The 25,611-nt window shown below is 40.5% G+C and overlaps 3 protein-coding genes across 3 annotated transcripts; 2 read left to right on the forward strand and 1 right to left on the reverse strand.

The window, feature by feature from the left end:
* Nucleotides 1-550: 550 nt before the first annotated feature.
* LOC134877627 (G-protein coupled receptor family C group 5 member C-like) lies at nucleotides 551-4,858 on the reverse strand. The gene is made up of 4 exons (XM_063903194.1): nucleotides 4,510-4,858; nucleotides 2,884-3,889; nucleotides 1,681-1,784; nucleotides 551-1,596 (listed from the first exon to the last, which is right to left on the reverse strand). Exons 2-4 carry the CDS (start codon nucleotides 3,860-3,862, stop codon nucleotides 1,498-1,500), a joined length of 1,182 nt encoding a protein of 393 aa, XP_063759264.1. The 5' UTR covers nucleotides 3,863-3,889; nucleotides 4,510-4,858; the 3' UTR covers nucleotides 551-1,497.
* A 3,514-nt stretch (nucleotides 4,859-8,372) lies between these two features.
* Nucleotides 8,373-12,340, forward strand: btbd17b (BTB (POZ) domain containing 17b). Its single transcript, XM_063904453.1, has 3 exons — nucleotides 8,373-8,609; nucleotides 9,942-10,227; nucleotides 10,591-12,340. The coding sequence occupies exons 1-3, from the start codon at nucleotides 8,522-8,524 to the stop codon at nucleotides 11,663-11,665; spliced, it is 1,449 nt and encodes a 482-aa protein (XP_063760523.1). The 5' UTR covers nucleotides 8,373-8,521; the 3' UTR covers nucleotides 11,666-12,340.
* Nucleotides 12,341-12,546: 206 nt separating this feature from the next.
* LOC134878240 (dual specificity mitogen-activated protein kinase kinase 6-like) lies at nucleotides 12,547-23,109 on the forward strand. Its single transcript, XM_063904147.1, has 12 exons — nucleotides 12,547-12,868; nucleotides 17,343-17,412; nucleotides 17,884-17,932; nucleotides 18,029-18,142; nucleotides 18,376-18,495; nucleotides 18,596-18,712; nucleotides 19,052-19,103; nucleotides 19,211-19,338; nucleotides 19,706-19,783; nucleotides 20,400-20,539; nucleotides 20,766-20,811; nucleotides 21,056-23,109. Exons 1-12 carry the CDS (start codon nucleotides 12,850-12,852, stop codon nucleotides 21,131-21,133), a joined length of 1,011 nt encoding a protein of 336 aa, XP_063760217.1. The 5' UTR covers nucleotides 12,547-12,849; the 3' UTR covers nucleotides 21,134-23,109.
* The last annotated feature ends 2,502 nt before the right edge of the window (nucleotides 23,110-25,611 follow it).

Here is a 25,611-nt window from a genome sequence, read left to right on the forward strand (position 1 = left end):
GATGGTGGGAGTAATTGGGAGAGAGCTTTCTCAGCTGCTGCTAGGCAGCTACAGCTCACTCCGAAACTCCGAAGTGTGTGCGTGTGTGTGACAAATAATTGTTCATCTCTGTAGAGAAAAAAAAAACAACTCATCTTAAGTCAAAGCAGTTGTCCATGCTAATTTGTCCCTTGACAATGTGTTGATGCTCACAGTGTGTTTATTTGCAGCAGACAGTCCTATAAAAACATGCATGTGGAGTGTAAAGTATCAGCATCACATGGATTTATTGTCTTTACTGTTTGATTAGTGTGTAATTTCCACAAAAAAACACTACCAGTGCCACCTAAATTAGTTTTGTGTATTGTTCCACAGTACAACATCAAAGTGTGATAACCAATCCCTGCACAGAGTCCTGGGTAAAGCTGTTAGCTCTTATCAACAAGCTCATGCAAATAACTTCTGAAGCAGCGTGCATGAGGATCCTTTTGACATTTCCTATTGCATTATCCAACCTCCTCGTTAATGTTTATCCTGCTACAGTGAAAGGATCCAAGCGCTTCAAAGTATGTAAGTTACCATAAACAGGTTTAATAAGTTAGAATTTCATCATTTGACATACAATTATAGTCTTATAAATCCAACTACAAAATCATACTACTTTCAGAGGATGTCTGTTACACAACTTAATTTCACAATTAAACAAAGTATGTTTCTCCACAGATTAACACATTCCAGTCAGATTTATGAAACGCAGAAAGCATTAGTTTATATGGTGAGAACACAATGGAAACATTCAGTGTTGAATTATAGACCCTAACTTTACTATAAACTATGACTTAATCCTTGTTTTTCATTAACAAACCTTTATCAGTCATGTCCTCTACAAATACATTTCACTTTAGATTTAAATTAAAAGAAAAGTATTAAAGATGTTTTGGTATCTCTCTTAGCTAGAAGTCAAAGTCCCTGCACAGACGCATGCATGCCTCTCTTTCTCTTGATTGCATTTTTTGAATGAAGATACAAGTGAGCAAAGCTTTGGTTGACAGTAAGAAGTTCTAAGGCACAGGTTACCAAAAAACTGAATGCTCCTGGCACAACCTCCAGACAAAATAGTGATCTGTGAGAGGAGCTGGGTCACATAACAGCAAAGCATATAGTTATGGGACCCAGCTGTGGTTTTCAATTGTTTTTTGGATAAGAAAAAAAGAACTACGACTAAAAAATGTTTATGATACCTTTTACGTTTTGTTTAGCCAGGTAACCACTGACTTACAGACGAGGGAACTTATTCCCAGGTTTAAGGACTTATTCCTGCAGCACTCCAATGATAGAGATTCATCACAATGTAATTGCTTCAAGCCTTTAACTGAGGAAGAGAAACTAAGATATGTTACATTTGATATAAGGAATCCTGAGGAGAGAACAAAGCCCTGTGCAGATTTCACATCAGTAATTTCTGAGCGTGTAGGTACACTGAGCCCTGGATCCACGCTGACTGCATTATGACAGTCCCTAAGATGGCAAGGAATCAGCCGAACGTGGCTGAGAGCTTCCATCTCCCCGGTTCAGAGAGGGGGCTCTGGCTCGAGTCATCAGCATACCTTGGTCCATCTACAGAAACAAACAGAGAAGGGATCATTTCAGCAGATGTGACAAAAAAAAATCCAGTGGTGTAAATATTGGGTATTGACTCACCTTAGTCAGACCCTTGGCAATCAGGGCAATTTCAGTGGGCTGGTACACACAACTTCTTAGCTGACCGTTATAAGCACCATATGGAGACACTGGTTTTGCGGGTACTGGTAAAGAAAAGGCAGATGAAGATTGAAAAATAAGAGTTTGTTTTGATCTTCTGGTCCATTACTTAATTGTTTTAAACTTAATGATCTCCATATTAAAACAGGTATGTCAAATACATTTAAGACCTCTGACATTGTTTAAACACTACAGTCTCTGTAGCAACACACATCACTCAAACTGGCCGGCTAAGTGAATCAATATTTGATGCCTGTGTTAGGATACATGTGAAGCCTTGCACACATTTGATATTGTAACACCTTAAATGAACACTCTTTGAATATGTAGGTGTGTCATGTTCAAGACAATTGTATGTATGTTTACCAACCCCTTTTCCTCTGTTTGACTCTTGCTCTACAAGCAGTATTGAAATGCATTGTTTAGTATGGTGAGGTATAAAAAGTAGTAAGTGAATGTATTCCAATGTAAGACTTCCAAGCTAAGTAAATAATGTACATGACGTTTTTAAGTAACTGTTATGTTTGTTTGCCTCATAATGTTGGCCAATGACACAAACCTCAACAAAAAGGTAAGACTTTTGTCCTAAAACTGAGGGTATGCGTCCTGAATGACACACTTTAAGTTCATCTTATAAGTAGATTTATTTTAGCAGTGGCAAACACTAAAACGTGTACGAAAAAGTAATCAACTGTCAGCAGCCATGACGTTTCATGCAGGTAATGCAAAAGAGAAAAAGGCATGTCAAAATACAGCTTTTATATAAATAACACATTTTCATGGAAGGCCACCTAACCACCCTTGAGCAAAACATTTAACAGACCGTGAACAGCAAAACTATTGGTGCCCCTAGTAATTGCAACATTCCAATTATATGCATATTTTCCTCTGTTGCTAATAATTCTTAACATTAGCTACAAAGTTGCACTTATGTGAATTACTTCCCTGTATTTGGTTGTATAACTGCAGTAAGAAAGGGGGCTGCCCAAAGCATATGAACTGGCATGAACCATTTAATTGGATTGCTGTCTTGATGGTTTGTTTTGTTTTTTTTAAAGATTCCACCCCCATTTAAATGAATTTGAGCCCAAGTAGACATTGTCATTGCAAGATTAATGGTGTCCATAATGTGTCCTGCTTTACCTGCTGGAGGCTCGTCCATTGTGAAGGCTTTATTCTCCATGTACACATTCTGCTGGGGTGTCTCTGGCTCTTTCAGGTTGTTGTCATAAACCAGGCTTCTGGCAGGATATACATGATCTCCATCGAGTGGCAGCTCCTGGTCTGGGTCACCCTGGGTGAGTAGGCAGATTTCTGGGATGGCATAGAGGAAAAGGAACACCCAGGCATTTGACACTATGGCTATGGCCAGAGTAGGATCATCCCAGCTGGGATTCCCGACCACTCTGTTCCCATGGATATACATGACAATCCAAGCTACCCAGATAGCCAAAGTGAAGAGCCCAGTGACCAGGATAAAGGCTCCGTCTCGGCGCCACTGCTTGTGCTTGTGTGTCATAGAGGGCACGGCCATCAGCACCACAGTGATCACCAGAACCATCACATAGACAAGTGCGCTCACAAAGTCCTGGTTAGCAATGTTGCAGGAGATATCAGGGGTAATGACACCTCCAGGTGGGCTCCTCACAACAGTGATGATAAGCCACTCAGTGTTGATGATCACCTCGACCATCCACAGACCCAAGGCCCCCAAGCATAACATCCAGCTCCTGGGCCCCCTGTCTCTCCAATCCAACAGGGCGAGCCATAACCCATGCATCACCAGACAGGCTAGACAGCCTGAAAAGAGCACTCCAAAGAGAAACCTCCGTGCAGCACAGTTGGTGGAGTACTGACCCACAATAAAGGCAAAAGTGAGACCAAAGAGTCCCAAAGTAAAGACTAGAATGCCGGCCTGCAGGGCCACCATACCCTTCCTCTTCTTGTCTGTCACAAACGGTAGGCTGGCTATGAGGATGACCAAGAGAATGAAAGAAGTCACTATACCAGCAGCAGCAACAGCCTCCACCACGACCCCCCACACTGTAGTTAGGTCACACAGGTTGTAATATAGGGAGCTGATGCTTGAGCCACATCCCTTTGGAGCACTGGTTGGTTCCATGGCTTCAATGGAGAAGTTCAAAAGGTGCTGCAACAGAATAAACATTAAACATTCAAGTAAATTAAATTATTCATTTTAATTTTTGATAGCGACAAATACAATATAAATATAATATTGCTCAATGGAATTCTTAGGCTAGTATTTACATCAATGATTAAATATGTACTATATTATTACTATGTCATGGCGCAGTAAAGGTTCTTACTAAACCGAGCCAGTTGTGGTAGGCTAGTCTTTACTAGGTTACTTTTAAACCCAAAGTCTGTCTATTTTAATTAATTAATTTGAATCTCTGTAGAGTCTTAAAATAAACAGGAAATCGTTCGTTCACAACATGTTGTAATCATATATCAGTATAGCTTTTTCTAATTTACATAGGTATCATTTTAACATCATAGGCGAAAGCATGTATCCCTGATTTTTTTTAATTTGAAGGTAATTTTTGGTAGCCTCTTCAACTTAATTTACAATGATTATTTCAGTTATATTTCGTCCTCTTAACATTAAAGAAATTATGAAAATAGCGTAATCGCATAAATAGCGTGATCGATGGACAGTGTCGTTGTCAGGTTATACTGCGTATTTCCAAATTCACAATTAAAGAAGTGTTGATTGAGGAGGATTACTATCCGTCAGGGAATTCTTACCTGGACTGAAGAGAGACAGCAGTTCCGTTCAAGTTTAAAGGTACAAATAACCAAAACCCGATTTTAAAAAATGTTTTTCTCCTCGGGTATTTTCAGGCTCTTGAGAGATGTTCAAGCCAAATTCGTAGCGTTTCAATGTTCACTCCATGGATCCACGTATCTTTCCGGTAAACATGGACAGTCCTCCACCTGCCCACTCCTTCTGAATTTCTATTTAACCATGTTAATGAACTCACCGGCACAGTCAGCGGCGCTAGAGTGGTTGTCCTGTAAAGGTAGGTGATTATTATTTGAATAGACTCTGCTCAAACCAACTATGTTTCTTCGTCCAGCCTCTATGGTGCTTGCAGCTTTGCATATTCCGTGAGATTAGCACCCGGCCTACTTATTTGTTTCAGGCATTTTACACCCAAACAAAGGGCCCACTCATCTCTGAAGTGGGGCATTTCCACCTGTATGCAGGCTGTTCAACATGGCCTGTTTGACATGAACACACTTTGATTTCAAGATGAATGATGTACTTTAGCTTTCGCTAGTTTGGTAATTAGATCAGCTATATGATTGGTTTCCTTTGAAATAATCATTTACTGCATATACAGTAAGGCTACAGCAGCCTGCACTTTCAGTTAGAGGGAATAGGCCCACATACAGTTGGTCAATAACACCAAAATGTTAATATAAATACAGTTAATAAAAATCAATAAAATACAATAAGCCCAAGGGATGAAACAAACAATATAAAAACACAATGATTTAAGCTTGACAACCAAGGCGACAAAAATTGCTCCAAATTAAAAGGGCATAAAAACACAAGGTACTTTTATGGGATGTCAACAAGGGATTGCTGTAATACCTAATACATAAATCACGTGCATATTGATAAACCTCTACTTGACTGTACCTTCCCTTTTTAGGGATACACTTCAGCATCATCATCAGACGGGAGGCTGTGCCTGACAGTTTCGCAGAGCCACCTGGTGGAAAATATTTTTACAGGACAGATGGACTTCTGTGTTACATCTCAATTCAGAGAGCAAATCAAAACAGCTTCAGTTTGTAAACTTTTTTTTAAACTTAACAACCACATAAGAGTGTATGACATGGTTTTAAGGCTTTTAAGTTGTCTCTGCTCAAATGAAATTAAGAAATAGCCCTGTAATGCGAAGCTCTGGGAGTCTGAGAGAATCATAACCTTTTTATTGTGCCTAGAAAAAAAGAATGATTCTGTATCATGGTTGCTCTTATATGTTATATTGTAATCATCAAATGCAAACCATATCTTTTTTTTTTTACAATAATCTGTTTGCTTGTTCTCCCAAACTTTACACATATTAAAGTTCACAAATATTCTCTCATCATGTCTTTCTCATTTAGTTGTCTAGCCTGCAGTTGTGAAAAACTACTGACACAAAGAAATAGGCCTTATAATAAAATTGCATAATTTAAATAGTGAAGTTTGGCAGATGGAATTGCAGTTTTTACATTAATTAAACCAAACAGAATGAAAACATTTGTAAACTTGTTGTTCCTTATTTGTAATTGTAAAATGTGTTTTATATCAGATGACATAGCAGTAGCCTATGTGTCATGTGTTTAAGTCCTGGTTATTTAGTGCATCCCCTCTGTGATCAGCACAAGAGTAAGGTCATCCAGGACACCTTACTAAAACACTCCATGGGATTTAGCCTGTACTAAACGTACTGTTTATACTGCATGATGGAGCCCCCTGTGGTGCATCGATCCCTCAATGGATCCCTTCCCGAGGGGTTCGCTCACAGACCCAGCAGCTCGTCAATCCATGCCTTTGCATAGCATGTTTTTAATAGCATCTGATCCATGGAGAAAGCAATGTGACCTTCATGAAGGGCGTGCCCTTTTCAGATGCACACATTAATAGAGCTTTGGATTTATTCAGTTTTTGTTGTGTAGCTTAATAACAGCTGCCTTATTGTGTGTATATACTGCTGCTATGTGCTCTTAATTGATCTTATTCCCATATGTGTGTGTGTTTACATACAAATCACAATTATTTCGTAACCTACTACTGTGGCAGGTCACCGAACATTTCTATGAGGAACTGAACATTTCTGTCTGCCTAGTCTGAAATCTATTTAGAAGACTTGAGAATTGTGAAGACTGAGTCAGTGGAATTAGGGAGTTGAATGACATTTATCATAATGAACTAAGTTGCTTACTATGTTTATTCAGGATTTCTTTAAAAAACACAATTCCTAATATAAGGGAAACATGTGTGGTGGCAGGTGAGCTGAAAATTGGCCCTGTAAGAGTCAAAATGTACTTTCTATAGGTGACAGGCGCTGATTTAATTTCCCTATACATGTAGACAGAAAGATTTATAGCGAGTACATGATATTCAGCCATATGTTCAGTATCACATCCCTAAAGAATCATAGCATTAATATACATCTCGTGATTCTTCATTTATGTTTATCTGCATTATGTCCCTGAAAGTAAAACAAACAGGAGACATTCACATGTGATCCTTTGTCTTTTTGTGTAGTGCAGTTTGCTGCAGCAGGCTTCATTATGGCACCTCAGCAGCAGCGCTCCCCTCTGAGAACCTGTCAGGTTATTCATAGCAGTGGCTCAGGTTGGGGTCTAGGACGTCTCTTCTGCATTTTTACTGCAGCCTGCCAGCCCCTGGGGCATCAACACAACCTAATTCACTCTGGAACAATTTCTCTTCTTGTCTGTCTCTATGCAGTGGGCATGGTAGATTTGGAGCTATTTTAAACACATCTGTCACATTGCAGCATGTTAGTATAAATATTGTGATTGGGCTAATGGCCTAGTCAGATAATGATTTTTTAAAAACAAATATCAGATCCATACTAAGCGTTTCTTTTTGAGAAGGTTTTAAGCGGGATCTCAGTATTGAATGACCCATCTCTAAAAGACAGATCAATGCTAACTGAGGGATAGATCAAGGCCTAAATAAAGGGCTATGGTACTGTAACATCTTTATGAGCCCTGATGACCAGGGGGTCTGTTGTTGTCATTGCTGCCATTTTACAGTGAAATGTACTTCTGTTGTACTGTACTTTGCTAAAATAGGATGTGTTTTTCTCTCATGTCATGCGGCTCTCTTTCAGTAGCCTTTCATATTGATTATCATAACGCTGAGGTTAGTATGTTCCCTGCAAGCCGCAGACATTTAGCTGCATATCCAGCTGGAATTTGAAACCCCTTTGCCTGCTGTAACGTTTGTGATGCAAACACTGTACACTAAAACTTGTTTGACTAACTCATGACTGGCAGTTGATTTTGAAAAACAGTCATTGCCTTAAATTGATGAGCAGATACAGTACCAAGTATATCCCTGTCATTAGGGATATTAACATGCCATCACTGGAATAATTGCTCTTTTGCTGAGAAATGTCCAGCTAAATGGATACTTAAATAAGACTGACTGCAGCTCGTCACACATATTATAATCTAAATTAACTTTGACAGGCTCAGTGGCAACCTACTGTAATTAATTGACTAATTATATTTCCCTGATTGAAGCAAACTTAGAAGTCATAGACAACATTTTGCAGACCAGAGATTTGCGGCATTCCTGAGTGCCATTAAAACACGAAACTGAGTTGATATCGATTTCTAATAGTGGCCTAACCTCCTTGACTTTTAAACAAAAATAAATAAATACAAACCATTAAGCTGAGTTTTTGGCTGGCCCTGTGCCACTGATCAATGCCATGTAACATCCAAAAGGGAGATTTTCAAAATCAAAGCTGTCGCTATAGCAACGCCCCTGCCAGATTCCACCAATCAATGGAGTCTGTGGGGTTGTGAGATGCGCCGGGGAAAGGCCAGCGTCCTACATAAAGAGTGCGGGACAGGGAGCCAGGCGGCACACTCGGGGCAACACACTTTTCTGCACTCACACGTCAAAGGCACAGCAGCAAGAAGAAAAGTCAGAAGAAGAGTGGCACAGGGTAAGGAAGAGTAGGGGAAAGGACAAAGACAGGAAGAGAGGAACTGAGAAGATATGGTGCGCTCCTGTGAACAAGGGATCCCTGCCTGGGTCGCTGTGGGCACCGTGCTCTTCTTAATCCACTCTGTCACAGTTAGAGGAGGTAAGAGAAGAAAGAAGATGAGTACTTTCAATTCTTTGCTTTTACAGAGTTTTACAGATCAACTTCGCATCTTACATTTTAAGAGAGGCTATTTTGTTCTATTTCAGCTCAGCTTCCCCCATACTGTCAGTGGGTATTAGGGCACAGCATGAATAGTGGCTTGTGCTCAGCCTCAGGGCAGAGGACGAATATTATTTATCTATTCTACTTATTCTGTCCTCAGCTCTGTCTGCCGGGTGCAGAAAAAGAAAGGCAAGTCCATTTGCTGCCTGGTTTGTGCCGGCTCAGTAAAACAGTACAGTATAAGCTCCGAGGTTACGCTTTTCTTGCCTCCTAAAGAAGATCTGACTTTACCAAGCTATTGAAGGCCACATTTCTGTGCTGTCAGATAAGATTTCATTTGAAATTCCTAATGAGCACAGACTCATCTATTTTGTTATTTAGGGACTGTGTCTTTTATTTTTGTTTGAAACACTGAAACAGCCTTTATTCATAACTTGTTTGTCCTTTTTGAATTTTACTCTCGTACATATCTTTATATTTCCAAAGTCAAAAAACTGTTTCCTTAGGGGTGATGCATTCATCTATTTATTTATTGGCTGTGCTGTGCCATAATCCTTTATAAAAATGTAACCCCTCACCATGATCAGCTGGCTCAGGGTGCTGGCAGCCTAATTGGAAGAAGGTTACTTTGAAGAAGGAGCGCATGATTTTGGTAGAGATATGAGAGACCTTCCAGGGAGCCAATGGGTTCCCCCTGTGTCTTATTAATCCCTCAAATGCAGGCCAACTGGGCTGACGGCTGAGGCAGAATGGTAACAGCAGCTTGTCACTCTTTCAAGTCTAATTCTCCAGGAGGGGCTTTTTATACTTACGCATAAGAAGGCCCATCTGCAGTGGCACTGCGAACTCAGGAATCTTTTCTGAGCACCTAGTGCCGGAGGTTTTCTGACTCAGCCACTTACATTTAGCTCTTTCTCTCTATAATTCTACCAGCAAAATAGGAGGGGTGTGAAAATCTGCATTCTCCCTGATACATATTTACAATTGTGGTTTTGGCGATGTGTTACAGAGTGCTTGCTGTCGGATTTTTGTCATGTATTCGGCTGTGAATTCTTGAAATGTAAAAAGTCTGGCTGATGCAAATGACATTGATCAACATAAGAAATAATGCAGGTGCTAATGATTGAGAACCATATCGTAATTTCTGAAAAATAGCTTATACTCTTTTGAATCCCAATAAATATCAAATTTCCTGTAGCTTTGAAGATTCATGGTTGTTTTCCTGTTAAGTGCTGCTAGTCCATGATCTTGCACTCTGCTTTTCCACAGCTGCCCTGAAGCAGGAGGTAGCATTGGACAGTGGGGCCACAGTGCTGAATCACTCCATGAGTATGGTGCAGCGTATGGAGAGCCTGCTCGCCCTAGGGAACAGCAGTGATGTCACTCTCCGGGTGCAGACAATCAACACGGACGAGGTGAAGGTGATCCAGGCCCATAGCCTGGTTCTCACACTGCAGAGTGAGGTGTTTGAGGAACTGCTGCTTAGTCGCAACAACAGCTATGTGCTTTTGAGGGAGACTCCTGATTGTGCAGCTGTCTTTGACAAGTTTATCAGGTGAGGGTGAAGTGTAATCATTGGTTCAGATTTAATTACGTTAAATTAATTTCAATTAAACTAATTCAAGCCATTAAATAAACTGTGCCGCTACTTGTAGATGCTATAACAGTATACAGTTTTGAACTTCACTCACCATTTTGTGTGTCTCCTTTGGAGAAATGAGATACTCCATCTTGTGCAATATTCTAAAATTACACCTGCTGTTTGAGGCTCACAGTTGAAAACGGACAGTGTGGGTTTATACAGTGACTCAGATGTGAGGTGGGAAACAAAGATGTATTCCTTATTGAAAGATATACTGTTTTTAATATTTCAAAGATATCTGTTGATGACTGTTGCAGCTTTGTTTTTCTCTTCTAGGTATCTGTACTGTGGTGACATCTCAGTGCGGCTAGATCAGGCTGTTTCTCTGCATAAACTGGCCAGCAAGTATCGAGTGTGGGGCCTTCAACAGGGTCTCACTCAGTACATGACCCAACATCTGTCTAGTGATTCACCCACAGGCCATGTGATTGGCTGGTACAACTATGCATTACAAATGGGGGACATGGTCCTGCGGGACAGCTGCCTGCAGTATCTGTCCTGGAACCTGTCTTCCGTGCTTCAGAGCGCAGAATGGAGCTCCATAAGTGAAGACCTGCTCTTTTCCTTGCTCCAGCGCTCTGACCTCATTCTGCAGAGTGAGCTGGAGCTCTACGAGGCCCTGGAGACCTGGATTAGCCAGAACCAGCCTGTCAGTTCAACGGTGGAAAGTGCCCTTAAGGCTGTTCGATACGGCATGATACCCCCTCATCACCTATTCCGTCTTCAGAAGCAATCCCCCCTCATGCAAAAGCATTACGAGTCTATCCGAGATCTACTCTACTTAGCTTTCCAATTTCACTCCGCCTCACCTATCCAACTGGCAAAGTTCTTTGATGTTAACTGCAGTATTTTCACTCCCCGTAACTACCTGTCCACATCCTGGGGTTCCCCTTGGGTCATCAATAATCCCACCCGTGATGACCGCAGTTTCAGTTTCCAGACCCAGCTGGGTCCCAGCGGCCATGACTCCAGTAAGCGAGTGACCTGGAACGCCCTATTCTCCCCTCGCTGGCTCCCACTCAGTGCCAGGTCAACCTACACTGAGCTGGGTGCCTTGCAACCCACACGCACAGATGGTGGTCGACCTCGCATTATTGTAACACCAGCCACTTCCAGCCCAGACTTTGCTGGTGTAAGTTTCCAAAAGACGGTGATTGTGATGGCAAGACAACAAGGAAAAATTGTGGTTCGCCACGTCTACAACTTCCACCAGAGCACTGAGGAGGCAGGGGATTTCCTGGTGGATGCTGACCTGCAGCGCCGTGCATCAGAGTACCTGATTGATAGCTCCCTCTATCTGCACATTGTAATAAAACCTCTCTACCATACCCTCCTTGTTGCCAGGAAATAAAGGTAGTGATGTGTGTGGCCTTACCGTACGTGAACCACCCTTCACCCACACAATCACATGTGCATATTCCAAAGTAAACTCATATCACAGCACATGTTTATGCATCAGGTCTGTGACATCTATATTTGGCAAGGAGGGTTTTTTTTGTTGTAAAATACAGGACACAAACTATTATGGCTAAGCAGTGATTATCACAATAACAATAGTGGGGTTTTCAGTATTTTATGCATACTAAGAAGAAAAATCATTGTACTGTATTTGTTCAAATGTATTAGTCCAACAGTTGTTTCCCTTGAATTTCTTAAACCCCTGTGTTGGTTAATGTTGTTCGCATAGGTACTACAGAAGTTTTGCTTTAAAATAAAATGTATTGCTATTTTAATTTGATTTGATTTTTGTATTTGATTTTTCAGCTATCAAATATAGATTTTACTTAATTGCACTCATCCTATGACTTACAATTATAGCCTACTTTACATACCCAAGTGTGTTGATTAAACTTCATTCCCTGTATTGGTGGTCCTTTATATACTGTAGTTAACTAGCAAAAAAGTGAGTTATTTAATATTCTATTGTTTTTAATTACCTATTGATACATATGCATTTTATCTTACTTTTAAATAAACTGCACCAGTATTTGATGTTCATCCTGAAAATATTTAAATAAAAACTATTTCAAAGTAATATTTTCTTTTCTTTGTTTGTATTACAAAAACAAAATGTATTAAATGTATTAAGTTTCATATTTTTGGGGTAAATTACTGATATTGTTGGAAAATAATCTCGCTTTATTCATAGAAAAAGTGCTCACACAACACAAACTACTTATCCCATGATGCTTAGCACGAAACAGGATATACGTCATTACGTCGTTGGACCCTTCAGCTGTCAGACTTTGGCCACCCTAAAAGTGGAGGTTTTGTTAGCAAACTAACTCGAACTGTTCAACACGCGCCGACTTTATTTAAAGTTGTGCATTCATCTGCTAATTGATCTTTGAACGCGCCAGCTGGTGATTGAAGAACTGAGGTTGCACGAAGACAAACTGTTTAGTTTTAATCGCTGCTAGTTTTTGCACAAGCCAGCGATCCTGAGCGGGTGTAAGGCTAGATGCAGGGAGGGAGGGAGTAAAAAAAGGCAAAAGTCTTTGTGCTTCCCTTCCCCCTCATCAAAGCAAAGGGGAAATGTCTCTGTCTAAAGGAGGTAAGTGGGGGTTTTCCACTCTTTTTGTAAAAGTAACTGTGCATATACTTTAAAGTAAGAGGTGTAGTTTGCGTGGAAGTAATTTAGCTAGCTATGTTTCAGAAATGTAACCTTGCCAGGTAGAAAGCTGCACGTATAAGGGGAGGAAAAATAAGCTAGCCAGCATGTCTTTCCTGCTTTCTATCATTATGCAAAGTCTCTGGACACACTGCTGTCTGAAGGTATACATCGTAGACTTACTGATATTGTGCTAACTTATATTTTGTGTTGTTAATCTTTTAGCTAAATGCTACACTCGCGCCCTCGTTTAAGTTCCCGTAATGTGGTTAGCTAACACCGTTTTCACGACAATAAAGGACTTTTGCCAAGCTGTAATTCTGAACCAACCTGCCCCTCAGCTGGGAATCATCGCTGCCAGGATTAGTTTCTCCCCTACCATATAGTGGGACCACAGGTGTTCGTATTTTCCGACCTCCTGACTCATGACTGGTCGTTTGGGTTAAGTTATTTTGCCCCGGCAATTGTGTTGGCGCACAAATATTTTTAGCGCTGCGACCATGTCAATGCATTTGTATTTTTCCGTCGGTGGAAATTATTTTGTTTTAAAACGAGGGGCGAAGCTAAGAAACCATGGCGCTATCACACACTTCCGCCACTCTGTCACTTAGTCTGTGTAATCACTGTTGAATAAAACACACACCTTGGAAAAAGCAAGGTCCTTCCTCTACGTCAAACACACACGCACACAGACACCCACACACACAGTATGCTGATGATGATGTCAATTTACATTTCAAGTTCACCGCTGGTGCTGTTACACAATCATTCTAGCGTTACCATGGTCGGGAGTACACACTGTTTTCAGAGGGCTCTGTAGATTGGCTGTGTGCTGCCGCTCAGGCAATCACAGCCTTTGGCCTACCATGGCATGTTTTGACTTGCAGCACCAATACCTAGTGCAGCCTCTCTTTGTTGACAGTTCACTGGCTGCAAGCAGATTCTCTATAGCTGCTACACTGGTTCTGAGCTGTACTTATTGTGTGCACTGATGGGTCTTTGTGAAAGTGTTTTCTTTCTCTGGCCACTACAAGATTGTGCCTTCCGTGGTCAAGGAAGGAGATGGCCTAAGGGCTTTCCATGGTATTGCTGAGGCATGTTTGGAGATTGGGTTCTCTCTAACGGCACTGATAGGGTTGTGTGGAAGATTATATGTGCATGAGTCATCCTTTTCTGTATATGGACCCACTCTGAGGCGGGAGCTTCCTGATGGTGACTCGCCACACAGCTATTGACATTTTGATCTCGTGCACGATCCTGGAATTCTTGTTCACATTACGTACTGCACCGTGGATAATTTCCACTGAACATCTTTTGGTTTTCTAAGAATAGCTACTGCATTTCCTGTCAAAGCGCGCAATGCCACTGCTATTCTCACAAGTAGATGATACTGATAACTCCAACACAGCATCAGTAAAAGATAGAAACACAGATCAATACTTGCAATTAAAAATACTTTAGCTTAAGAAAACTCTTAAGTACAGATTGTGGAGATGTTAGAATGATGTATTTGGATATACAACATGAATTGATTGCACTTGTTAATACAAACATGATTTTTTAATTATATACAACTAACTATGAGCATTAAGAGCAATTTCTGGGAAATGGCATGTGTTAACTTAGGATATACTTTAACTGCAGCTGATGCTGATGTCATGGCACTTGTGTGTCCTGTCGGGCTCAGTGCAAGGGCCAGGCAGGTCTTGCAGCAGAAAGTTTTCTGTAGCTGGCCTCGGTTGGCCCTATTGGGGACAGCAAGCAGCGGTAAGCAAGCAGGCCAAGTGAAGTGACATCATATTTCCCAAAAGGTCCTGACAGTTGTTGTGTTTTAGGCGGATGTGTCCAGTCTGGCTGTGAGTCATATTCCTCCAAACACTTGCAGCTTGCCTTCAAATACTGCTACCTGAATGGACTTATGAGTATTTCAAATATTTCACAGTAAATAAGTCTTGCAGTAACTGGGACTTGGTTGAAACAAAATACTGCATAGAGTGTAAGATAGGTTGGATAGTTTTGCAGATATCTCAAATGGCTTAAAAACAGCTTTTGCATGTTGAATGTTTTCATACTTCCCTGCAATGCTCGCATGCTACATTCATTTTGGTCTTATTTGTCAGGTCATCAGAAAATGTTTTAGTGCTCGTACCCACGCAGAGGAAACGCTAAATCTATTTTTGACTGAGCATGTGTGAGTAAATCACACTTCAATCTCTCCCTACCACATGAGACTACCGTAGTCTGTCCAGACACTGGAGGCCTATTTTAGGGCTGCAGCACAAAATGGACCTGTCTGATGTTTCAGTGGTTGGCCATAAAAATCTAAAATCTTTGTAAAACTTCACTTCCCTTCCAGCTTGAACTAGCAAGGAGGGGTTTACCCAACTTACTTCCTCCACACTGGAGTTACGTGACTCACTCGAATGGCAAATACAACCTAACAGACAGAATAAGAGCTGTTGCATTTGTTCTAAAGTGAAGGTGTTTGTGCATTAAACCAGTTTTTCTGAACTGGAGTAGAATAATTGCATAGCATGTTCTGAGCATGTATGCAGCAGTACCAGAACAGAAAATAACCAGCCAAGACTGAAAGGTTTCTCATCATATCCCTGGGGGTGGAATTGTGGCCATGTTTAAGCACGCAGAGGTAAAGGTCAATAAAAGGGTTCTATTTTTCCTGTTGACCTTGCAACAAGAGCTCACATGCTGAACACGAGTGGCCGTGTCAAGAAAAGTTGAGTTGTTTCTGCTTTGTTGCTACTCGTAGGCCCGGTAGCTGTGTCATTCTGGCATGGACTTGCAGCCTCTTGTGGGAAGTCCCTGAGGCTTCTGGTAAATTGTGTTTATGAATGGACGGCTGTCACTGATTCAACACAGAAAAGGTCTCAGAAGTGCATCTTACGGCACTATAACAAAGTAATGTAAAACTAAACTTTGGTAAAAGACAAAATGGCAAAAAAATATTGATAATTGATTTGACAAGAATCAGTAAAAATATAAATCTGCCCCTGCACCCACCTTCCTTCCTTCCTTCCTTCCTTTCTTCCTTCCTTTTGAGTCATTATACCAATGTTGATTAGTCATTTAGTCCACCTATTTAAGGGCCTCAGCTTTGAGTACACCTAATCTCCAGATAACCGATCAGTTGCTGCAGGTTTGCTACAAATGAGGCTACTGCAATTGAAACTTCGAAAAACTGCTACCAGAATGGAATAAAATTCCCCATCAATACACATGTAAGGATATGTAAAAAAACAAGTACATTTTGCTAGGGCTGCAACTAACGATTATTTTGATAATCGAATGATCTGTCGATTTTAATCGGATAATCACCGCTTCAAAAAAATGTTTTCCATTATTTTATTCAGAAAACTGTATTTCCAAATTGACAAAATGAACACACAAGACAACCCAAATGTAGGCAATGTTAAGATTTGCTAAAACTATTCAATGTGTCCTAGTTCACTCCTTACCTTCAAGAAACCCATAAAACCTCACCTCCTCAAACTGCCTTTTATTGTGTGATTGTTGTTACATTGCTCGATGTTAATGTGACTTTTACTTTATTTATTTGTTGTCTTTCTTTTTATGTACCTTTTTGTAAAGCGACTTCGAGCACCTGTAAAAGCGCTTATAAAATACATTGATTATTATTATTTAATACAGCACACCGTGTCTCAGCCAACCTACTTTCCGCAAATTTGTAAACACTATGAAAAAACTGAATCAATAAATTGGCATAGTTTAAATAAGTTAAAATAAGTCAAGTTAGTCGTTAGTTCGTTTAGTATTTGGCCGTGTAATAAGCCGGATAATGTGCAGCGAGCCGGTCATTGTTGAAAAAACACACACAGTATTATCACACAGACCGACGCGAAGCGGAAGGATCTTGACCGCGTTTTTTTTTTTTCAATGACCGCTCCGCTGCACCTTATCTCTTACTTGTCATGCAATATTGAGCAACCAGTGTTGTTTAAGGTGAATTGCTCCCACGCTGTTGATGATTTAAGTCGGACCCAGAGTTGTATATAGATAGGCTCTGGTCGGACCGTGCTTCTCGCCGCATCCACCATTTTCGAATGTTTGTTGAGCAACAACACAGACCCAACGAATCGATAACTGAATTCGTTGCCAACTATTTTAGTAATCAATTTTTATCGATTTTATCGATTTGTTGTTGCAGCCCATACATTTTGCACTTTAAAATTAAAACATTAAAACATAAAGCAAGCTTCTCCTCCACTCTGGCACAAGTAGCGAACGGGATCATTAGAGCCTGTTGATGTGAAGACCCTTTGCCTTTAGTCCTTTATAAAACTCAGATAATCATTCTAGTCTGTTGCTCTTAAATGTCGATCACTGTTATGACTGTCATGAAGCTGGGATGGTAATGGTTTTCTACTTTCTTGTCTCCAAGGGAAGAAGAAGAACCCTGGGCTGAAGCTGGCCAAAGAAGTGTTTGCACAGCCCCCCCCAGCAGTAGCAGCGTAAGGCTTCTTTTTTACAGTGGGTTAGAGCCAGAACATTGGAAATGGCTTGGACAGTATATCAGCCTGGTATTTACTCGTTGCATCTAATACAGATACTTTAGGTATACATCTTTCACTGTCGCTATGGGCATACGTACTGTTCAGTTATATTTTAACTGTAAATTTGCTTTTTATGTTTATTTTATTAAAGTTGTATTTCATGTGCAGTGCTCGTCTCCATGCTGCTGTGACGAAATGATATATCTTATCTCTATCTGCTTATATTTTGGCCAAAAAGAAAGAAATGATGTCCAGAAATGCAGATATTTAGCACTGACTTTAATTACTTTTTGCCTCAAATAAATCACATTATTTATAAATAAACATGCACTATTTATCTTACAGTGTGAATATTAATGACTGAGCATTATAACATGAACTGAACCCCACACTGTTCTTCATGTCTTTGATCTTACTCTCTCCCTGCAGGCCCCCTCGAGATCTTGACTCGAAAGCTTGCGTCACAATCGGAGACCAGGTACGATTTGGCTTCGGTTTCTCTGACGCATTCGATTCCGCTTTTTTGCTCTCCTGAAGACATACCTTAATATGAACTCTGCCTCTTTCGGTCTAGAACTTTGTGGTGAAGGCAGATGACTTGGAGCAGATTGAAGAGCTGGGCAGGGGGGCGTACGGCGTGGTGTACAAGATGAAACATGTGCCCAGTGGTGTTATCATGGCTGTCAAGGTGAGCTGGGGAGCTGCTACTCGTGTTACCTGATCTGTGAATGCACCATGCTTTTTAAAATAGTACCATGACTCATAGATGTATTCAAACTATGAGCTCAACTTGTAAACATTTGGAGGACATCTATACGGTCCATAATATGGTATAGTGAAGGGGGACACAGTTTGATTTTGAAAGGTTTTTCTGCCCTCTGATGAGACCTTCAGCCTAACGTGTGATGTTTGTGTCCCCAGAGGATTCGTGCCACCGTCAACACGCTGGAGCAGAAGAGGCTTCTGATGGACTTGGACATTTCAATGAGGACAGTGGACTGCTTCTTCACCGTCACATTCTACGGTGCCCTCTTCAGAGAGGTGAGCAAACACTGACTGTAACAAACTCTGACTGTGTGTGTGTGATCGTCCTGTTTCTTGTTTTTGGGTGACACCTTTTTTTTTTTCTTTTTGTTTTCAGGGGGATGTCTGGATCTGCATGGAGCTGATGGACACGTCTCTGGATAAGTTCTATAAGATAGTTATCGAGAAAGGCAAAGACATCCCAGAGGACATCCTGGGCAAGATCACAGTAGCAGTACGTCCTGTGCTATTTTTTTCTCTACCAGTGTCACATGCTTTACATCATTACAGGATCTGTCCCAACATTTGTGGAATTGACTTTGTGTCTGAGAGCAAGACGGTTATGGGTTCCCTTTTTTTTTTTTTTACAGCTTTGTCTGCATTCACCAGTTACTTAGATATGTGTAGCTTTATAAAATATGATTCCTGGGGGGAAAAAAGGAATTGTTTATTTTGTACTTATTGTATCCTGTATGTGCACGTAAAACACTCATTGTTATTAAGAAGTGATCTATATTTCTGGATAATATTTCTTTAATAATCTCGCCTTTTCTTTCATGTTGTCTCTCCACAGATTGTCAAGGCATTAGAGCATCTGCACAGTAACCTGTCAGTGATACACAGAGGTAATTCAATCGTCAGTGTATGCGGTTTTTAGTCTTCCGTCAATGTTTCTCATGGTTGCTTTGCTATGTTCTCTGTCGTAATTCTCCCGACAATGTCCGTTTCCCAGATGTGAAGCCCTCCAATGTTCTGATCAACACTCAGGGCCAAGTGAAAATGTGTGACTTCGGCATCAGTGGCCACCTGGTGGACTCTGTGGCCAAAACAATGGATGCAGGCTGCAAGCCCTACATGGCGGTAAGAGGGGATTGGGCAATTTTCTAGAAATGTACTGGGGAATTGCCTTTTAAAAAAAACGTAAGTCAACAGTCCAGGAGGATATTAGTCAGTCCTCTATTGTCCTAACCACTTTTCAACATCTGGACTGTATGAAGGAAGGATTTAGTTTAATCTCAGCATGCCTTTTTTAAATTATTGATGGATTTTTTTGATAATAGCTTTCATCTGTAAATATGTATTATAATTTATTTTCTGTCTGTAAAGTAAATTAAATTAAAAAAAAGGTAACACTTTCCTTAAAGTTCCAGTTTAATAGTTCATGATTATTGTTGTAATGATTTTCTAATAATATTGGTTCTTAATCTGTTAATGATTTACATTTCAGCCTGAACGGATCAACCCCGACCTCAACCAGAAAGGCTACAGTGTCAAGTCAGACATATGGAGTCTTGGTATCACGATGGTGAGCAGTTTGGCATGAATATCTGTACTCCATTAGAATATAAAGGTTATAGTATGAAATGCGTCAGTGTGTTACACGGTATAAAAACACCCACAGTGTTTCCCAGCAGTAAGAGTTGAGCGGTTATACATTCTGCTCTCTCTGAATTCAGGTTGTGATGAGCAACTTGTTGGTTTTTTACATTCATAATAAAGCCCCAACAGTACAACACCGTGTTAGTGTCTATTCCCAACCAAAATATCTTTTCCCAGTATGATAATTATTATATGATGATTAACACAATAAGAGATCCCACAGATAACTCCTATTTCCAACAGCAAGAATGCTGAGTCATGATGACCGTTAGAAGTCTTGATTCCTCTCCCGTGTTTATACAATGTCAGTGGAAGTTCATGCCGTCCTCAGTTTTTATATAACGTGGCGTCCAGAATTTAAATATGAGATTTATGTATCAAAAAATTCTTTCAGAGGTCATCTCTGATGTTTTGAAATAGATTAATTTGCTGTTGATTGTCGGTGTTACTCACCAAGCTAATTTATCAAATGCACTGCAGTTGTGTCGTTTAGCTTTCTCATGTACAGACAGTTTGTTAATCAGCCTTTCTCTGTCTCTCAGATTGAACTGGCCATATTGAAATTCCCCTACGACTCATGGGGAACCCCGTTCCAGCAGCTCAAACAGGTGGTGGACGAGCCATCCCCACAGTTGCCTGCCGACCGTTTCTCCCCAGAGATGGTAGACTTCATCTCCCAGTGGTGAGTCTTGCTCCTCATTCACCTTGCTGTGTGTGGCACAGAAGCCCAGCAGGGGTCAGTGTTTGCTTTGTGTTCACTGACAGAGGTGGCACCAGCAACGCACAGTATCTGTGGAGTCTTTATCGCTTGACTATTTTTAGATGTGGTTTTTATGTAGTTGGTATACATTTATATGATATTGATTTCTGTTTTTCTCATGCTTGTATGCATCTCTTTGTTTTTACAGCTTAAGAAAGAAGCCAAATGAGAGACCAGCTTATACAGAATTAATGGTAAGTAGTTTTAAGATTACTTTTTTCTTACCCTCAAATAACAACAAAAATGTGTAATGGTTCTTTGCCACTTTCAAAGTCCTTCTCTGATCAGTGAGCTCTGGTTCTTGAATTTGTCCACAAGAGGCCAGAATGATCTAGTTAACCCACTGAGACATTGATGTGTTCATTTCAGAAGTGAATAACATTTGTTCTGCTTTAAGAACACATCCCTAAGTGTTGCCTTTCTTTTTTTTTGTTGCAGCAACATCCATTCTTCACCCTGCATGACTCCAAAGACACAGACGTGGCCAGTTTTGTCAAAGTCATCCTCGATGACTGACGGGCTCCCCCCGGGCCCCAGCCCATCAGGCTAGGCGGGACCTCTTAGCAACCAAACCAATGGCCTACCTTTTTTTTTCTTTTCTTGTTTTTTTTCAACTCACTGGAATGACTCTCATGCACCCACACAAAACAGGCGGGCGACCCAAAGACTGACAGCAGCCCAGCAGCACTGGAGAGAGAGAGAGTGGTGGTAATATGAACTCGTACAGTTAAATCCAACTGGAGAGGTTTAATTCGCTCCTCCAAGCTTCCTGTTTGTGCAGTAATTCAACATGGCAAATGTGAACGGAACCAGATTTTGATTTTTTTGCCCCACTGCCCATTTTTATCTCTCTCTTCAGAACGGACAGAGCCAGCCATCATTTCTTTGTGACATATATTGTATGAAAACTTTGAATTTCATCTGCAAAAACCAACAGTTAATGTGTATGTTGTTGTGTATCGAAAGCTATATTTGCATATGCGTTTGTATGTTTCTCATTATACAGAGTTTTGATACTGTATATCATCAACAAGTGTGAATTTTACCGGACTACGGCCTTATTGTCATATCACATCAGCTGAACCGTGCAACAGGGGTCTGTCCTGAGCTGATTGGTCAGTGCAGGGGCTGCTGTCACAGGCGGGGCAGTGTGAGGCTCCTGAGCTGAGATAATGTCCACGGTGACATTCTGGACGGGAGGCATTGCAAATCATTTCCAAAATCTATTACAACGTGAGGCGGGAATTAAGCGTCCCATAACATCTGATCCGATTGTGATCGGGGCAGAGGCCCTTCATGCAGTGACCCCTCCGTACTCGTCTTTTTCTGGGTATTAACGAGTCGCTTTCACTGCTGCGATTGTTTCTACCTGGAAGTATTCAGGGGTTGCCTAATCAAGCTCACAGCTTTATCTCTCTCTCTCTCTGTGCCATTTTGTAAATCGTTCTCATGCATTACTGCATTAATTGTGTGTTTCTCTTTTTTTGGACTTGTTCTGGTCTTGCGTTTTATATTTTATTTCGGCAGCATTTGAACGCATCCCTTTGCCTACTGCTCTTAATTCTGGAGTCAGCATAGTCTTTTCATATGACGCACTTACGTTTTCTTTTTTCAGAGATATGCATTACACAGACAGTATGTTAGGGGAATAATTTATGTGTTGAAGATGTAAATACTATTTCCTTTTTTAATGTAACATGGCACTGTCCTTACCTGGCAGTGCAGATGAGGAGTGGTTGATAGTAGTCAGTTTTAATGCAGTGTGACACGCATACACACACACAGACACAAAGACACACACACACACACACACACTTGTACTCACGGGGCCGACTGACTATTATACACCAATTTTGGACTGATGTGCTGTCAGGCTATATCCCGCTCAGGTTTCTGTCCTCTCCTTCATGCAGAGACGACCCCATTTTCTTTTTCCCCAGGTCATACTCTTCTCGAGTGCCGGACCGAGAGCCTCTTTTCAGTCAAAGGTGGGCAGCCATTTTTCTCTTTTGTCTGACCATACTATGCAGAGCTTCTTCACCTCGGATTCACTGCAAGAGGCCCTTGTCTGTGGCAGTTTCCCCACTTCAAGTGTTCAGAGACTGTGATGGTGGTGATAGTGATGATGACTGTCATGCTTCTGTTCATGGCTAGCACTCATTGCCTCTGGTTTACACTGTAGTGCAACCTTTATCAAGAGTCAGTGAGCTAGGAGTATTTATGATTGTGAATAATAAGGGAAAGCTAGCAACACCACAAAGAAGCTGCTATTTTATTTCTTTTTTCCCCCATTATGTTTTTCTTTTTAGTCGGCCTTCTTTGGATTGCCATTCCCTTGGAGTGTAAACGTTTTGTTTTTACGCTGATCACAATGAGAATGGAACACTTGCTCTACCTCTTCCTCCTTCACTCTATTTGCCACCTTTTCATTAGGTGGGACTGACAAACTTGAACTATGGAAAGACAAAAAATAAAGGCTTTATTGTTCAGTATGTCTGTTTTTAAAGCTTTCCTTGCATGATTGATGCCGGTTTAGCAATGACAAGTAGGTCCAGTTCATGTGAGAAATGCAGGGATCACAACCAGGTCAAAATGTAGAGAATGAGGCTGGCAAATATTTCTATATCTTTTTTTTGCCATGAAAAGACCTAAACTAACTTGATAGTATATGAGAATTTGTACAATCTTATCCAAGTCTTATAAATGCAGTGTTTTGACGTATGATAAGTCTTTTCAAACTAATTGAGCTACTTCCTAAAGTGAACCTCTTGATTTCTATTTCCTAAATTCTCTAGAACCTGAAGCAACATGCTCCCACTCACTCTGGACCATACTTTAGTAAAATGCAGGACTGTTTTTGCACAATATTCTACATCCACCAATCACTGTTGTTTTAGTTACTTCTGCCAACAACTTTACAGTTCACAGCTGAACTTATCTTTTGTAACACTCACAACTTGTTTAAAATCTGACAAGACAAAGCTCTTATGTTATCCAAACAAGGATGGCGCTAACCAGTTCAACCTTTTACATTTTCTGTAGCTGTCAAAAAAGTATCAAGAGAAAATACAACATACAATGTGGCCGACTTTAATTGTTTTAAGCAAACCTAAAGCTTAAGTCTGAAATGTTGTCTCTCAAATTTGATGTTTTTTGGCGCGTAATTGGTCTCTTTTCTACATGTGTCCTACGGTTGACCCACTTAATTCCTACTTCCCTGTCACTAACAGTTCCACTTAAGGCTCGCATTCCTTTAATCAACAGGAGAGATACTGGAGCTGACTGATCCAGCTGATAAAAGGCAGCCATGCAGTCTCAAACTCACTTTCCTACTGGCAAGAACATGTTTTTTATCCTCTCAACATGAGGTAGTGGGGAAAAGGCATCATTCAATAAAAGCAACTGAGGTAGGACTGGTCAGAGGTGGGACAAGTACTCAGATCGTGTACTTTAGTAGAAGTACCTGAGTGTAGGAATACTCTGTCCCGCAAGTCCTGCATTCAAAATGTTACTCAAGTTAAAGTACAAAAGTATTAGCATCAAAGTAAAAGTACTCATTATGCAAATTGGTGTATTTCAGAATTATATATATTATATATTATGATTATAATTATTGATGCATTAAATTGTTTATCAAAGCTGTTAAATGTGGAGCTAATGTCTTTGTATCCTGAAAGGTAGCTTGTGTAGTGGAGTAAAACTACATGATGTACCTCTCAATTGTAGTGGAGTAGAAGTACAAAGTAGCATCAAATGGAAAATACTTGAGTAAAGAACAAGTACTGCAAAATTATACTTAAGAAGCGTACTTGAGTTAATGTACTTAGTGACTTCCCACCTCTGGAAATGGTACATGTGGATTCAGAACTAAATAACACCTCTTGCTTTGCGGATACATCCCTCTGCAGTTTTAAAACCTGAACTCCATTTTCAGAACAAAACATTTAAATTACTTAGTTCTTATATTATTATGGCTGTTATCAGTAATACTACAGTTTACATTTGCGTAGACATCCTTATGTAAGCACACAGAAGGGAACACACATTTTTCTGCATGTCGTGATTCTTCAGGATGTGCGATGAATAGAAAGAAGCGTCTTATTTTGATGGCTCTTTCTGAGTGCTTTTCTGCTGTGAATGTTAACAACAGGGGTTAACAAAAGCTCATTACTCTGCTCTGAGTGTTAGTCAAAGACCGATGACTTCATGCCAGGATGGGAAAACTCAATGCCATGTAGACTGCAGGCAGTGGGTCCAGTGTTGTGCAGCCGAACGAAAGAGTTTTTTTGGAAAGAAGACTTTTGATGATGACGACTTGCATAATGCCGCTCAAAAGATTGGTGTGTGAGTCGAAAAAATAGACAACATCCAGTTGAATTACTGTCCTGGCTCAATTCAATGTGGACTGTGATGCAGAAGTGAATCAAACCTCTCTAAACTGCAAGTGGGGATTTTAGCAACTTGGCAGTGTAGCAGTGAAAGGGTTGGGTAATTGTGCCTTATTTTGAACATTACAAAGAATGGTCAAAATGCAACGCACTTAACTGAAGTACTCAACTCAAGTACAGATCAGAGATACGTTAGGGCCTTTCGCTTTTCTTGACTTATTCCAAATTATAAGGTACTTTATACTTTACACAACAGAAGATACATCTTTATTCAATAGCTTATAAAATCCAATTGAACTACCCAACATTATAGAAGATAGTTGAAATTAGCCTTGCAGCCTAGCAGTAAATGCCACTTTCACGTTTATGCATCAAATTCAGTATACTATAAACTAAAATACACAGTGGAATATGTATTCCATCTTTTTGACAGCCCATTGAACCCTAATTATTCCAAGATTGAAGTGCAACAACAGCATGACAGCAGTCTGTTATAGGTCTTAAACAGCTGCATAACAGACAGAAAGATGATACTGTAGCTAGTTATCACACCCTTTTGAATTCAATCATCTCTTTTGATTTAACGGGATAGTGAAGCAAACCATG

The sequence above is a fragment of the Eleginops maclovinus genome, chromosome 16, assembly GCF_036324505.1.
Source record: "Eleginops maclovinus isolate JMC-PN-2008 ecotype Puerto Natales chromosome 16, JC_Emac_rtc_rv5, whole genome shotgun sequence".
NCBI classification, from domain to species: Eukaryota; Metazoa; Chordata; class Actinopteri; order Perciformes; family Eleginopidae; genus Eleginops; species Eleginops maclovinus.